The sequence below is a fragment of the Ascaphus truei genome, chromosome 3 (assembly GCF_040206685.1).
Source record: "Ascaphus truei isolate aAscTru1 chromosome 3, aAscTru1.hap1, whole genome shotgun sequence".
NCBI lineage: Eukaryota > Metazoa > Chordata > Amphibia > Anura > Ascaphidae > Ascaphus > Ascaphus truei.
The window spans coordinates 400,712,900-400,731,138 of NC_134485.1; the positions used below are offsets into that span (position 1 = coordinate 400,712,900).

The 18,239-nt window shown below is 41.8% G+C and overlaps 1 protein-coding gene across 2 annotated transcripts in view; it reads right to left on the bottom strand.

Moving 5' to 3' along the window:
- The window catches only part of LOC142490356 (cyclic nucleotide-binding domain-containing protein 2-like), a 318,494-nt gene that overhangs the window by 229,419 nt on the left and 70,836 nt on the right, over positions 1–18,239 (bottom strand). For both annotated transcript variants that reach the window (XM_075592538.1, XM_075592537.1), the window contains exon 4: positions 158–269. In XM_075592538.1, coding sequence (XP_075448653.1) covers positions 158–269 — 112 coding nt within the window. The remainder of the gene's footprint in view (positions 1–157; positions 270–18,239) is intronic.

Consider the following 18,239-nt stretch of genomic DNA (forward strand, 5'->3'; position numbering starts at 1 on the left):
AAATACAGCTGTTTCTATGGCTATTTCTAATATACAAGCACAAAGGTGCACTGGGAATTTTTTCCTTGATGAGTCTTACTGCAAAAGAATGCACAAATACTGAACACAACCTAAAAAAATTGAATTTCATCATTGATTATTGAAAAAGGACTCATACCTCCATTTTAGCTTTAAAGTAAGAGCGGTCAAATAGAAGGTTGTCAGTCTCTGTCTCAAATCCAGCATATTCAGTGAAGGAGATTGGTTCAGCTCTAGATGCTGCATAGTCTCTGTCATAACAAAAAAAGACAAAGTGGGCACATGATTATCTTTCCGACAATTTAGTTTGAAGTCTCTGTGGCAGGGGTCTCAAACGCAGTCCTCATGGGCCAAAAACAGGCAGGCTTTGATGGATATCCCTGCTTCAGCACAGGTGGCTCAGTCTTTGACTGAGCCACCTGTGCTGAAGCAGGAATATCCATAAAACCTGATCTGTTGGTGGCCCTTAAAGCTGCAGTTCAGTCTTTTTTTTTTTTTTTTTACATTTATTTTTTTACTTCAATAGTTTCATGTGTGCAATCTCTAATTACCTAAAGAACAGTATAGCTGCAGCTCAATTCGTTTTCCATGTATTGATAGGTCGAAATTTGGTGACATATTAAAAGCTGGCATTTGTTTATAATCTGCTTGACTGGCAGTGGAAGCTCATGAATATTCATGAGCATTCCTGCATTGACAAGTGCTAGAGGGAGGGCAGGGCTGACAAAGTGGTGTGCCAGAGCTTGTGACAGGACAAGAAGGGGCAGTGCCTTAGCAAATGGCTGTTAAAATAGAATACAAGAAAATTGGTCTTTCAAAGTTGTTTTTTTTAAAACAGAAAATGCTAAAAGTATTTTTTCTTACTACAGAACTGATTTATTAAAAAAAAAAAAACATGCAGGATATTGACTGAACTGCAGCTTTAAGAACTGAGTTTGAGACCCCTGCTCTATTGTGATGAAAAGTACATTTACACAAGTGCCATGGCATTGTGGCGTCATTTGACGCCGCGGGTCACGTGACATGGTGTCACTTGACGCAACATTAGAGGAAAGGGGGGGGCACGACATAGGGGGATAGCAGACAGGGGTGCACAGCGCAGGAAGTTTGTGCACCCCTGCTCTAGCTGTTAACCCCTCCAGTGCCATAGGATTCCACCACCTCCATGGCCACGATCATGTGACTGCTTTTCATCCTGCTAAGGGAATTTTATTTCTGCATTGTGACAGTTTGAATTGCACTGCATCGCAGATAGCATAGATGCAGCATTTATTTAACCTTTTAGGCACGTTCACGTAGTCGCTTGTGGTCCAATCCAAGTCTGCAGCCTTCTCTTCAAACAGTGAAGAGGTTTAGTCGACAGACCAATAAGAGATACCGCATATTTAGAGTAGGCACCTACTTAAATTGAGTATACCTTGATGGAGTAAGTATGCTCAAATCATTTTAAATGACTACTTTGTTAAGCCAATTTGGGAGTATTTCTTGATTTATTTTCCACTCTTTGGAGCGATTACATGATCCCTCCCGGGTTCAGGGCCGCCGGAATAGGCTTTGCACATTGTATTTTGATAACATGACTTTGTGAGCCTTGACTTAGCGGAGCTTTATTGATTTGTGCCTTGGCACCGCAGGTAGGGAGATAAGATCACATTCAACACACCGTGACTTCCAAAGAAATGAAGGAGCCAGAGAAGCCAAATCCTGCCCAAGGTTCAGGTTACCATGATTACAAATGAACACAATGAAAGCCAATGTGTAAACTTGCCCAGATTCGCTTTGCCACTGGTTTGCTAAATATTCCCATGAACTTTTTTTTTTTACCAAAATGTGCTGCAAATTATGCTGAACTTGTCAAGTGACATTGTCGAATTTCACCAGCGCATCTACATTTAACCAGACTCTGAAATAGGGATTTCTCTGTCACAAAAAAATAAAATGGTTCAGGCTATGTAACCGAGTTACTCTTTTTATGGGTTTACTGCTTGCGAACGTTTAAAAAAATCTTCACATTTTTCCTTTCATGAAAAAATTGCTAATTTTCCAGGGTACGCGAACCTGTGTGAAAAATGTGTATATCACTACAAATGCTTAGTATAGATGAACTTCCATGCTCGAGCCGTCCGAAGATAAAGGTCCCCCCTTGATGCAATCCGTGTTTGAGCGTCCCCTGTAAACGCTCCTAAAGGGGGCTCCCAAAAATGAGTCCCCACAAAAACAGAAAAACGCACAGAGCGCACCGGGGGTTAATAACCAGATATGCAGAGCTATGCTCTAAGGTATATAGATAATAGCAAACAAGCAATGTGAAGACACAACACCTTCTAAGTATATAGTGGCAAATTTATTCAGTATATTAAAAACACACAGAGTAAAAAGTTAACATTCAAAGGTCCACAACAGACCACAACAGTCAAGGCAAGCGGTTCCTAGACCGCTGCTCTAACATTAAATAAAGCCAAATGAATAGCTAGCAGGATAGTGCACACTGTGCACACACAATACAAACACATACTGATACTCTGGTCACTATATACACTGGCGACACACTTTATTCGAGCACGGCTAGTCCCGCGAATTCGGGTATACTCGGGTGTATTCAGGTTTCTGATATTTTTCAGCCAGAGTGCATTGCGTTATTTTCCGGCAGGAATTTAAGCTTTTTATTCCGGCTGGTTACAATACTGCAATGCCGTCAAAATACACATGGTGGCGCTTGCGAGCTATTCTCTGTGAAGCCGTCCCCTATAATGAATTGTAATGCAGTATACAGTATATATATATATACAGTACTGTATAACAACAACCCCTGTAAGCCCTAACATACAGTACTGTACAGTACTGTACTGTATATGCACATACATAAATGATACTACTGTATGGGCGGCGGGGGCGAGATGTGTTTGCAGCAGAGAGAGATCCGCTGCTCTCTCTCTGCGCAAACATCCACACATTAAAAATTATTTGAAATACATTTTTATTGATAGTGTAGATGTGCAGGGGGTCTCCGGAGCTGAACCGCGTTGGTTTTAGGTCTGGGGACCCCGTGCCCCCCGAGATACAGGCCCCTTTAGGGGGTGCCGGTATCCAGCTCTGCGTTAAAAGCCCCGATCACGTGACCGCGGCCTGTAAACCAAGCAGAGCAGAGGGATACCGGCACCCCCTAAAGGGGCCTGTATCTCAGGGGGCACGGGGTCCCCAGACCTGAAACCTGTGCGCTTCTGCTCTGGAGACCCTCTGCACATGTACAGTATCAATAAAACACATACAATATACAGTATAAATAAACACTCGTTCTTTACCTTAGCGTCTATGCGCTATGGTAAAGAAGCATTATTTTAATAATATTGTAAAGTGAGCAGGGGGTTCCCTGAGCCAGAAATTAATGATTAATGCTCAGGGAACCCCCCCCCCCCCCTGCTCCTGATCAATATTATTAAAAATACGGAAAATGCTGCGTCATTACCATAGCGGATAGCCGCTAAGGCAATGAAGGGGTTAACCCACCGTGCCCGCTTTATTGTGTGTAGTGGGGATGGGTGAGGGGGGTATTTGGCCCTTGGTGTGAGTTTACAACTTGCGGGAGGGGGGGGGGGGGTTGCGGGTGCACTTAACCCCTTCACGATCGTAGCAGTTAATACCGCTACGGTCATGAAGGGGTTAAGCCCTCCCGCTACCCCAACCCCCCCCCCCCCCCCCCCCCGCAAGCCCTCCCCAACCATCGTTGGGGCGAATACCCCATTCACCCACCCTCCCGCTACCCACAATAAAAAAATACACACACACAGCAGCCGCCAAAAAATAAATAAATAAATGACAATAAATACATTTGAAATACATTTTTATTGATAGTGTAGATGTGCAGGGGGTCTCCGGAGCTGAACCGCGTTGGTTTTAGGTCTGGGGACCCCGTGCCCCCCGAGATACAGGCCCCTTTAGGGGGTGCCGGTAGCCCTCTGCTTGGTTTAAAGGTCCGATCACGTGATCGCGGCCTGTAAACCAAGCAGAGCAGAGGGATACCGGCACCCCCTAAAGGGGCCTGTATCTCGGGGGGCACGGGGTCCCCAGACCTGAAACCTGTGCGCTTCAGCTCCGGAGACCCCCTGCACATGTACACTATCAATAAAAATGTATTTCAAATGTATTTATTGTCATTTATTTATTTATTTATTTATTTATATTTATTCATTGTGCTGCTGCTGCAAGTCGTAAACTCACACCAAGGGCCAAACACCCCCCTCACCCCCAATAAAAAAAATTCACGCACAGCAGCCCCACAATTAATAAATAAATCTAAATAAATAAATAAAATCTATGTAAAACCCCCTCCCCTATTCTCGCTTTTAAAACGCCCTGCCTTCTCTCTAATCTATGTAAAAAACCCTCCCCCTATCCCCCTATTGTGTGTGCGTTAAACTTCCCTGCAAGCTATGTAAAAAAACCTCCCCCTATTCTGTGTGTGTTTAAATCTGTCTGGCCTGTGTTTCTGAGTGCTGAGTGCTCTGCGTTTAAAGGTCCCGATCACGTGATCGCGGCCTGTAAACCAAGCAGAGCAGAGGGATACCGGCACCCCCTAAAGGGGCCTGTATCTCGGGGGGCACGGGGTCCCCAGACCTGAAACCTGTGCGCTTCAGCTCCGGAGACCCCCTGCACATGTACACTATCAATAAAAATGTATTTCAAATGTATTTATTGTCATTTATTTATTTATTTATTTATATTTATTTATTCATTGTGCTGCTGCTGCAAGTCGTAAACTCACACCAAGGGCCAAACACCCCCCTCACCCCCAATAAAAAAAATTCACGCACAGCAGCCCCACAATTAATAAATAAATCTAAATAAGTAAATAAAATCTATGTAAAACCCCCTCCCCTATTCTCGCTTTTAAAACGCCCTGCCTTCTCTCTAATCTATGTAAAAAACCCTCCCCCTATCCCCCTATTGTGTGTGCGTTAAACTTCCCTGCAAGCTATGTAAAAAAACCTCCCCCTATTGTGTGTGTGTTTAAATCTGTCTGGCCTGTGTTTCTGAGTGCTGAGGGCCAAACACCCCCCTCACCCCCAATAAAAAAAATTCACGCACAGCAGCCCCACAATTAATAAATAAATCTAAATAAATAAATAAATAAAGACATGAAGAGAAATAAATATATACTGTACAGTATATACTTTGTATATATATATACACTGTATATATATATATATATATATATATATATATATATATATATATATACATACAGTATACATATATACACTGTGTATATATATATATATATATATATATATATATATATATATATATATATATATATCATACAGCTATATTTATATATATATATATATATATATATATATATATATACTGTATATATATATATATATATATATATATATATATACATACTGTATGTGAGTGAAAAGAGAAAAAAGTAACCCGTATGGGAGCACTCAGGTATGCAATTGATATATTTGTTTATTTATTTGACACAGTGCAAAAAGGGATGAATAAACAGTACATGATTTAAAAACACTTAAAAAAGAGGCATGGACCCTTAAACACTAATGAACAGCACTAGGGAACGACACACACTGTCAACCCTAAACATGAAAAGGATAGTGACTCAAAAAACACTAGGGAGAATCAAAGTGAATCACAATACAGTAGGTTACTGGGTTTAAAGGCACCTACTGTATACAACGCTAAGGATAATGCACACTACACACCAAAAGGTAGACTTGTCAAAGTATAAATGACAGTCTCAAAGCATCACACATCTGCATTAGCATACAGTAATATACAGTAACCAATGCCTACAGCACAAATCATGTGTAGGAAAGGTGGTAAGGTGGAATGAAATCCCTAGATGTGTAGAGCAATGAAGTTAATGAATAGCATACTGTACAGTATAAAACATAACATTACAATCCACACAGTACATTGCATTTACAGTACATTGTATACTGTAAATGATGCATAGCATTAAATCTATGCACCATATACAGTACTGTACATTCTGCAAATGAATGTTAACAATATAATTGCAAGCTACTCTACCAGTAAATACTGTACAAACACTTCCAAACAAGTCAACTTAACTACAGTATTTTAACCAAGCAAGTAAACCAAAATCAATATATACTGTAAGTAACAACCAGAAAAGACAATTTAAAAACAAACTAACCCTTACAATACCAAGGATTACATCTATCTAATTGTAAAAAACCTTATACATTATACACAGCATTGTTTAAAAACCCCTTCCCCCCTAATGTTTGTGTTAAGCAGATTACACTGAAGGGAGAGAGATATAAAGGCCTAAAGCCCCTTCCCCCCCTAATGTTTCTGTTAAGCAGATTACACTGAAGGGAGAGAGATATAAAGGCCTAAAGCCTTACCTGCATTGGTAAACCCTCCCTGCATTGGTAAACCCTCCCTGCATTGATGTCGTGTAGTGTACAGTATGTAAATGTGGGGAGGAGGGGGGCCCAATGTGCATAATGTACTGTGAGGTCTAACCACCCTCACCCCCTACCCACATACTGTACCGTTACCCCCCTCCCCCCCCCCATCCTGGCCATGGCCCCTCACGCACAGCAGCTCCACAATTAATAAATAAATATAAATAAATACATGAAGAGAAATAAATATATACTTTATATATAAATGTGAGTTTATAAATAAAATAAAGAATATTATTTCTAGGGGCCCTAGAACAGAAGTTCCCACGCCAATTTCGCGCTCATTGCTCTTTTTTTGCTCTTTTTTTACAATGTTGCTGGTCTTGCGGCTTTGCAGTATGCAAGCAAAAAGCGCAGTGTATGAAGTCTGGGTGAGCGCTTTCCACATTTGATGCCTACGGCACCTTCCCATTTCTACACACTTCAATACCTGCACAGTTGGTAGCGCTTTCCATCCCAGCTACCATTCTGGATATTCACCTCTCACAGGCCATTCTTGCCCGAGTCTGTCCTATCAGACAGGGGCATTAACCTGTATCCACACCACCTGGACAATTTCTCTCTGTCAGAGACTTGTGCTATTTATTTTATATATTTTTGTGTAATTATTCATGCAAATTTATGCTCATTTCATATGTGGTTTTCAACATAAAGTGGCTGCTGGGCCTGATCCTAACTCATACAGTATACAGTAGCGCTTCCCTGTTTGTTTGTTTATTGCAAGCAAAAAGCAGTTTGTAGTACTGAGTGTGAGATAAATTACTGTATTTATCAGTGTTGATCAAAGAGAGTTGATCAGAAGGATTCCCCTTATATACAGTACGTAGAATTAATAAAATTGTATTATTTTCCGATATCCGCAGTGATTCTGGTCAACCTGACAGATTTTTAGTAATACAGTATACTGTACTGCAAGACCATGTGTTGTCTACCTTTTACTACAGTATACTGTACTGTATGAATGACAATAGAGTGCTGTATACTTTATAAGGGGAATCCTTCTGATCAATTCTCTTTGATCAATACTGATAAATACAGTATCATATTTATACCCCTTTAGCACCTGTCGTTCCATCCTATGCACCCATTTACTGTACAATGGTGATTGCGGTCGTATTCACGTACTTTATGTGAGATAAATTAACCAGTTCTTTTATTGCTGAAGTCGCCACAAAATACTTTTATTTACAAATACAGTACAATACAATGGTGAAACTTTTCAAGTTAACAGCAATTCAAAACATCAACACACAATAATACATACTTTACAGTACTGTACAGTATACTGTACTAGTATATTTGGGCCTTGTCTTTGGGGGTTTATTCATGCAATTATTAGGGTGACCTGGCGTTGGAAATACTGACACAGTACAATCCTACAGCTACACCACCCACCCCCTCCCTTAGAGTTTTTAATCCCTCCCTGGCCAAGCATCAATCGTCTGGCTAATCCAATCCAAGCCATTGTTTTGTTAATCTCGCCCTGGGCTGTTCAGAACAGCCACTGCTTCTAAATTACTGAAAATATACAGGATAAATATACAGTGATGTGAAATAATCCTTTCTGTGTGTCTGAGAGTGTTGAAAGTCACCAGGTCCTCATCTAGTAGAGTACATTCTCGAATACCTTTAGAATAAAAATACAGTATATATAAATATACAGTATAAATATTGCACAGTATACTGTAATGTTAAATAACCCATCCTGTTCTTTTTCCCTTCATACTGTAACAGTATCCTCATTGTGTCTGCGGTACAGTAGTTCATTGAGAGAGGAGAGGTTTTGTGTACATCATTACTGCTGTTTATATACTGTACATTTGACTGCACAAGCAGATTTGACGAACACAAGGCCCCCCCTCCCCTCTGGTGCACCCTTTTTCCTGGAACGACAAGAAAACAAAAACTTTGTTCAGTTACTGTACTGTACTGTATGTGCGTACTGTATTATGGTAGACCTACTGTACAGTAGGTGGCTGGTGCAGCTTTCTCTGGAAAGAAAAAATGGAGCAGTTAGTAGGCAGTTACTGTAGTATGTCAAACTAGTCTACTGTACTGTATACTGGAACTACTGTAAACTCTGACTATTGGGAAAGCTAAAATCTGTGCCATACTTACCTGTATCATAGTGTACCTACTGTACAATACTACAGCACTGTACTACTTTCCTGATGCTTGTCCATTGCGCGCGATGACAATGGGCAACACAGTGGCAATATGGTCTATATATTTATTGCATCGTTCCTCGGTGAGTACATCGTTCCAAAAACTCATTATGGCTGTATACAACTCGTCCTTCTTGGAGGGTTTCGCCACTTTACGGATGTGGTCCTTCAGCTGATGCCAGACCATTTCGATCGGATTGAAGTCTGGTGATCTGTGATTGGAAAGAAAGGACAATTAGTTTAAGAGATACAGTACACAGTAAAAACAGTGGGGAACATATAAATGGGACACGGTCTACTACACTTACTCCGCTGGCGTCTTCACCCAGTTGATGCCGCGCTCAAGGATATGCGCCGTCGACGCGGTGTGCTTGGGATCATTGTCCTGGTAAAAGCGATGACCATTGGGAAAGTCTTGTGTGATGTATCGCACTATCACGGGCACAATGTTGTCTTGGAAGAAATCTTTATTCATGATTCCTATAGCAAGAAAAGAAAAGTGCTCAATAGTACAGTACAGTGCATACGGTAAGGCAACACTAGTCAAGTACAGTGCATTAGGCGGCATTATATTTGAGAAATTGTACCTTCAAAGACGACAATGCATCCCGGTCCACGCCTAGAGATGGCACCCCACACATGCAGCTTCACAGGGTGTTTTGGCCGTGGCTTCAAAGTTATGCGGCCTTTTTTGTGGAACGCAAATCTTGCAAATCTCTCCAGCGACACAGTAGACTCATCAGTGAAGATGCAATCCTGGAAAGTCTCACCGCTGTCGATCCATGCCTGGGCCTGGAGCACTCTTTTGATTTTGTTTGCGTCCCGTATCATGGGGTACGCTCTGTAATGACAATGAATAAAAAATGTTAGCGTCACAGCGCAGTACAGTTTGCAAAACAACATTTTTACTTTACAGTACAGTACCTCCTGTACTGTCCACTACTAACCTCACACGTCCATATTTCCATCCAATTCTGCGTCTCATCTTCTTTATGCTGCTCTCGGATACAGTCAGATTGTGGTTTTCCTGAAGAGTGTTTTTAACCCTTAATGCGCTCCTCTCATCATTCTCCTCACTTATTCTGTCCACCAGAAGAGTAGTCTCCCTACAATGCAAAGAAATTATATTGTGTTATTAATATGCAGCAATATAAAATGTATATTGTATACTGTACATGTAATGTTGTAATATACAGTAAATATAAATATACAAAAATGTATACTGCTGTACTATAAATATAAATAGACAAAATATACAGTATACAGTACTGTTGTAATATAATAAATATACTATATAAATACGGTATACTGTTGTTATATCATAATAAATACACATCATATACTGTATATTTCGTTGTAAGATGAATTGCAATATACCAAAAGTGTATACTGCTGCACAAAAAATATAAATTGACCACACATACAGTACACTACAGTATACTGCACCGACACACTTTATTCGAGCAAATACCCGGTATGTACCTGGCAGATACCTGGAATGCGCCGCTCCTCACCTCTGACAAGCCCCGTTGCATTTGCCTTCTCAGCCTGGGTTCATGCCTGGCTGATGGGCGGCTGATTTGTTAAATGATAATGATTAGGATTTAATAGGCTGCAATGCTTCGCGTGTCTACCAGATGGCATAAATTCATGAATTGTAATGCAGTATATATATATATACTGTGCAGTATTGCAGCCAGGGGGAATAAAATGCTTCAATCCCTGCCTAGAAAATAACCCAATATACTCGGGCAGAAAACAGTCTCAAACCTCAATACACCCGGGTATACCCGAATTCGTGGGACTAGCCGAGCTCGAATAAAGTGTGTCGCCAGTGTATACTGTTGTACTATATAAATACGGTATACTGTTGTTATATCATAATAAATACACATCATATACTGTATATTCCGTTGTAAGATGAATTGCAATATACCAAAAGTGTATACTGCTGCACAAAAAATATAAATTGACCACACATACAGTACACTACAGTATATACTGTTGTAATATAATAAATATACTATATAAATACGGTATACTGTTGTTATATCATAATAAATACACATCATATACTGTATATTCCGTTGTAAGATGAATTGCAATATACCAAAAGTGTATACTGCTGCACAAAAAATATAAATTGACCACACATACAGTACACTACAGTATATACTGTTGTAATATAATAAATATACTATATAAATACGGTATACTGTAGATGTACACTACAGTTTTCTATATTTTTTTTGGTTAAGTTTTATAAATACAGTATACAGTACTTACGCATTTGTTACCCTTGGTGCCTTTTTGCGGTCTCTGTTTTTTCCTTGTGCATGATAGCACACAGTGCTTGATGGCACAACGAGGCCAGAAGCAGTTAACCAGCGCTGGATATCTGCAATTCGTTGTCCGCTCGTGTACATCTCCTTCATTCTCATGCTGAGATCCTTTGAAATCTTCTTAACAGGCATTGCTGCGAGTACTGTAGAAAGAAATACAAACACAAGAATGTGTATTCGATGTTTAGTCGATGTGTATTCAATGTGCAGTGAATCCACAAAATGGATGGTGTATTTATATGTTAATGACTCACATAACAGACCACCCACTTTCAACACCTGTACCTGGCCACCATGCATAAAAGGTTGTACACGTTGCATAGCCCACCACTTGCTGATCTTTATCTGAGGCATTGTCCAGATACTGCATTGTGCCTCCCGCTTACATGGAGCATCCCCGGTTCTATGGACGAAAGAATCATCTCACCTCTGCTGTGCCTGCCACACTGAAAAAGAGAAAGGCAGTTACCGTTCCCAAGCCAAAGGCAAAGCGACAGGCTAAGGCCAACAAAGAAAACCTTCTGCTGACCCCAAAGGCTAAGGCTTTTAAAACACGTCAGCCTTATTATGTGAAGAAGAAATACGGTACTGTGCTCGGTTCGCAAGACGCATGGCAGCCAACTCACCGAATCCGCAGACCACTTGCTCCCATATGCTTCGACGACTCTGCTGTAGCTGTCCTGGAAATCTTCAGCCCGGCTTCTCCACCCCCATCTTCTCCGGTTCCATCTGAAGATGCTGCTGCCTCTGAAATCAACGGGTCACTGTCTCCTTTGCTCTTGGACGACTCTGCTTCTCTCCCGGAAATCCAGCGGTCACCTTCTCCATCCCTCTTCCACCACGCTGCAGCTTCTCCTGTACCGGGCATCCCCAGGTCACCTCTTCCACTCTCCATCGATGCCGCTTCTCTCCAGGGAACCCCCATCTCATCCTCCGTTGCACCCATCCCCCCAGATCTCCAGATGCCATGCACAAGCAGCTCGTTGGACCGGATCCTGAATGGGCTAAGTGTGGATCTCCCCGGGAATTCTAGTGTGCTGGCAAAGCTAGATCTGCTTCTGGAGTCGGTGCTACATATGGAGCAACTGCTGGATCAACGGATGCTACATATGGAGCAACGGATGGATCAACGGATGGACAAGATAGAGGCAGACATAGCGGGCATACATTATTTGCTCGGTGTTAATGCCCCTGTTTCCCCGACGCTGGAGCAGGGGGGTGACATGGATGTGATGCATGGTACCTTCGACCCCCTTCCATCACCAAGCACACCCCCTCCACCAGAAGATACAGTGTACTATGCTATTGAGGAGGACATGACAACCCCATCTAGACCACGCCAGGAGACAACCCGGCGACCACTACCGGAGGAAAGCTTCCTCCCAGACACCCTACCATTGCCCATCGCCTCAAGTACACCCGCTCCCAAAAGACTTCCTACACCCGCTCGCATACAAACAGTGCCCGACATCTCCCTGTGCGATCTGACACCGGCGCTGAGGGAGAAGTATAGGGTGAGGAGTGCTGGTATACCACACAAGTATGCCTTGATCATATTTAAACACCATGTTCCCTACACATTGTACTGCGAGTGGGTGTTCAAAGTGAACTATGATGGGAATCGCCAAAAAAATGCCCTTCCTGCCAATTTAAGGAAAAAGATTGTGGAAGAAATGCAGCGCTATTACCCTGTTACAGATCCTGTAATGAGAGGCGTTAGAGACTGCATTAATGGCGTTTTGCGCCATGCAAGGCATCGGCCATGGCTGGAAAATGGGGAGGACTTTCAGTGAGACCATACTGTAATGTTGTGCTGTACTGTACAGTACATGTTTTACCCTATAGTACCTGCTGTACTTAAACAAAGGATACTGAATGTTGTTGTGTGTTGCACGGTTTTTGTACTGTATTTGTAAATAAAAGTTTTTAGTGGCGACTTCAGCAATAAAAGAACTGGTTACTTTATCTCACACACAGTACTACAAACTGCTTTTTGCTGCCAGACTGCAAACCCGCAAGACCAGCAACATTGTAACAAAAGAGCAATGAGCGCGCAATTGGCGTGGGAACTTCTGTTCTAAGGCCCCTATAAATAATATTCTTTATTTTATTTATAAACTCACATTTATAAACCCCGTCACCCACCCCCGCTAAACACAATAAAAAATAATCACACACAGCATCCCCGCAATAAATAAATAAATAAATACAAATAAATACATTTGAAATACATTTTTATTGATAGTGTAGATGTGCAGGGGGTCTCTGGAGCTGAACCGCACAGGTTTTAGGTCTGGGGACCCCGTGCCCCCCGAGATACAGGCCCCTTTAGGGGGTGCCGGTAGCCCTCTGCTTGGTTTAAAGGTCCGATCACGTGATCGCGGCCTGTAAACCAAGCAGAGCAGAGGGATACCGGCACCCCCTAAAGGGGCCTGTATCTCGGGGGGCACGGGGTCCCCAGACCTGAAACCTGTGCGCTTCAGCTCCGGAGAACATCTACACTGTGAATAAAACACACACATCATTAAAGAATCATTCTTTAGCTTAGCGGCTATGCGCTATGGTAAAGAAGCAGCATTTCTGTCTTTTTAATAATATTGTAGAGTGAGCAGGGGGTTCCCTGAGACAGAAATCTAATCTCAGGGGACCCCCTGCTCCTGCACAATATTATTAAAAGTTCAGAAACGAGGCTTCATTAGCATAGCGTATAGCCGCTAAGGTAATGAAGGAGTTAACGCATAATAACCAATAAATACATTCAATACACTACCCACTACCCATGGCAACCTCCGCTGCTGTACAGTAAAACAGAGAAAAAAAATAACACTTTCAAAGTAATGTCCCCTAACCCCTTAATCACCATAGCGGTTATTAACCGCTACAGTCATGAAGGGGTTAACCCGCCCTCACCCACCACTTGGGACGCCTACTGTACATACCCTCCCACTCTAACCCCCCACCCCGTGAGGCCTAACCACCCTCAACCCTCACCCACTAACTACCCACAAGGGAGGCCTACCCACATACCGTTGGGGAAACACCCCACCCCCACCCCAGTACCCACAATAAAAACAGTACAATCACCCACAATAAACAGCATTCTATTTATTAAATACATTACCCACCCCCTGTGCCCCCCCCCCCATAAATACAAGATTTATTCTTTTACATTCAGGGTCCATAACGTAGCCCCACGCTAGTCCCCGGTGGGCTGGCAGGGCACCTGGACAGACCTACAGTTTACCAGCAGCATTCCACAGGTTCTGGAGGCCTGCTGGTGGATCCTGCCAGCACCATGGCGCCCAGGTGGTCTCCTTGGGTCACCGTGAGCCTCAATTGGGTCCACACGGTAGGCCCAAGGATGTCTGGGAGCCCCGGGTCAAACCCACAGGTGTCTGCGGGGCCTCGGGTGGTTCCCATGGGGGTCTGGGGAACTCACGGGTGCTCACTACGGGTCCGCGGTGCCCCCACAGAAGTGGGACCACACATCATCATCCCCGCACCTACGGCTCGGAGGTGCCCCCACAGAAGTGGGACCACACATCGTCATGCCCGCAGACTACGGGTCCGCGGTGCCCCCACAGAAGTGGGACCACACATCATCATCCCCGCATGTGTCACCCGTGGAACCACCAGCCTGCTACCCTTTAGGATACCCGAGGATTCCCCGCGGGTGGTCTCCAGAGGTCCCACGCAAAACCACGGAAGTAACCCTGAATGTAAAAAAAATAAACCTGGCCTATACATTCAATACATACACCCTCCCCCCCAACACCTACAGTACAATAATGTGCAAAATAACTATTATCCAGATATGAATAATAGATTAATTGCCCATTATTAAAAACATTAACTAGCATATACAAATAAATAAAGTACTACTGACCTCATCAATACGAAGTGTCCGACGCCAGCGCCTTCCTTCTCTTGCCCACACAAAACATAGCCAAAACCAAGCCAATACATTGCAATTACATTCAGATATCAATTAACCCCTTAAACACCTTATCGGATAATAACCGCAAAGGTAATTAAGGGGTTAAGCCACACAGGCACGATACCCACCCTTCACCCATGAATTTGTACTGTGGCTTCATCATGCAACTATATATATATATACTGTATATATATACATACAGAGAGACAGAGAGAAAGAGAGAGAGAGAGAGATATATACAGTATATATATATACACACGTTATATACACACCCATGATAAACCAAATATACAGTACAAATAAATGTAGAAGGGTTATCAAAACCATACTGTTCTACAACCAAACACTTCTCCATACAGACACTACATTAAAAATCAATTTCCTTTAAAAATCCTAACTGATCTCACAATCTACTGTACTGTATATGATCACAAACCAATGAAAAAAGTCACATTCCAAAATGCATAAAATCTATGCACCATACTGTATACATTCTGCAAATTAATCAACGTAAACAAAAATCAATTAGCAATCATTATTTAGATCTCTAAACATTTCACACTCAATCATGAACAATGAAACCATTAACAGATTCACGCCTAGAGCAGAACAATTAAGCCTTTGAAAAAATATAAGTACCGACAAAAATACAACCTTTCCAAACCAAGCCTACAGTACCTACAGTATCCCTGACCTTCCTCAAACACACAATACAATACCAAGGAATAATACATCTATCTAATTTTAAAATACTTTAAACTCACAAAATAATTAAAAACACATCTAATCCAGCTTTTAAAACATCATCATTTCTTACCCTGAATGTATACTGTACAGTATATCTCTCTAGACATATATATTGTACATACATACATACAGTGGCAAGAAATGATATACCACAAAAAAATAAAAATACACAGGTTAAAAAACCTTTTGAAAAAATTAACAAGTTAAATAAAATACATTTCTTTACTGTAGTTCACTTACCATTACTTGCCCCCACCGACTCCCGTTGCCCAGCTTACTCACGAACCAATCCACGATCAGGAACCCATAAAATAATAAACCATTGAAAATAATAAACATTAAACTAAAAATCCAAACCAATCCACGGGTCTTCTACTTGTAATACACCTTCATCTGTATTCTTCTTTCTTCTATCTCCTTCCGGGCGGGGCAGGGCGTGGTCTTCTTTCCATCATCGGCCACGCCCTTGTCTTTTTCCTTCTCCGGAGGTCCTTCCTCCGCGGCGTCTGGCTGCAAAATGAGACGACATAGGCTTTTAAAGGCCTATGACGTCACATTTTGCGTCATGGTTCCCACGGTCCTGATTGGACCGTGAAAACCATGTGTGTTGGCCGATAATAAAAAAATGATGACGTCACTTAAAGGGAATGAAAGCACAGCCAATCAGAATGGCTTTGCTTCAATTGCCTTTAAGATGACGTCATGAAAAGGCACATGGCCGTGCACACATGGTACTAGAGCCAATCAGAGCGTGGGAACTTTATCCCTACTCTGATTGGCTCTGGTATACCATGTGTCAGGGGCTTGGGGGAGAAAGGATGTGACGTCAATAAGGATAAAGTTCCCACGCTCTGATTGGCTACCGTACCACGTGACAGGTTTTCATTGACGTCACATCCTTTCTCCCCCAAGCCCCTGACACATGGTATACCAGAGCCAATCAGAGTAGGGATAAAGTTCCCACGCTCTGATTGGCTACCGTACCACGTGACAGGTTTTCATTGACGTCACATCCTTTCTCCCCCAAGCCCCTGACACATGGTATACCAGAGCCAATCAGAGTAGGGATAAAGTTCCCACGCTCTGATTGGCTCTAGTACCATGTGTGCACGGCCATGTGCCTTTTCATGACGTCATCTTAAAGGCAATTGAAGCAAAGCCATTCTGATTGGCTGTGCTTTCATTCCCTTTAAGTGACGTCATCATTTTTTTATTATCGGCCAACACACATGGTTTTCACGGTCCAATCAGGACCGTGGGAACCATGACGCAAAATGTGACGTCATAGGCCTTTAAAAGCCTATGTCGTCTCATTTTGCAGCCAGACGCCGCGGAGGAAGGACCTCCGGAGAAGGAAAAAGACAAGGGCGTGGCCGATGATGGAAAGAAGACCACGCCCTGCCCCGCCCGGAAGGAGATAGAAGAAAGAAGAATACAGATGAAGGTGTATTACAAGTAGAAGACCCGTGGATTGGTTTGGATTTTTAGTTTAATGTTTATTATTTTCAATGGTTTATTATTTTATGGGTTCCTGATCGTGGATTGGTTCGTGAGTAAGCTGGGCAACGGGAGTCGGTGGGGGCAAGTAATGGTAAGTGAACTACAGTAAAGAAATGTATTTTATTTAACTTGTTAATTTTTTCAAAAGGTTTTTTAACCTGTGTATTTTTATTTTTTTGTGGTATATCATTTCTTGCCACTGTATGTATGTATGTACAATATATATGTCTAGAGAGATATACTGTACAGTATACATTCAGGGTAAGAAATGATGATGTTTTAAAAGCTGGATTAGATGTGTTTTTAATTATTTTGTGAGTTTAAAGTATTTTAAAATTAGATAGATGTATTATTCCTTGGTATTGTATTGTGTGTTTGAGGAAGGTCAGGGATACTGTAGGTACTGTAGGCTTGGTTTGGAAAGGTTGTATTTTTGTCGGTACTTATATTTTTTCAAAGGCTTAATTGTTCTGCTCTAGGCGTGAATCTGTTAATGGTTTCATTGTTCATGATTGAGTGTGAAATGTTTAGAGATCTAAATAATGATTGCTAATTGATTTTTGTTTACGTTGATTAATTTGCAGAATGTATACAGTATGGTGCATAGATTTTATGCATTTTGGAATGTGACTTTTTTCATTGGTTTGTGATCATATACAGTACAGTAGATTGTGAGATCAGTTAGGATTTTTAAAGGAAATTGATTTTTAATGTAGTGTCTGTATGGAGAAGTGTTTGGTTGTAGAACAGTATGGTTTTGATAACCCTTCTACATTTATTTGTACTGTATATTTGGTTTATCATGGGTGTGTATATAACGTGTGTATATATATATACTGTATATATCTCTCTCTCTCTCTTTCTCTCTGTCTCTCTGTATGTATATATATACAGTATATATATATATAGTTGCATGATGAAGCCACAGTACAAATTCATGGGTGAAGGGTGGGTATCGTGCCTGTGTGGCTTAACCCCTTAATTACCTTTGCGGTTATTATCCGATAAGGTGTTTAAGGGGTTAATTGATATCTGAATGTAATTGCAATGTATTGGCTTGGTTTTG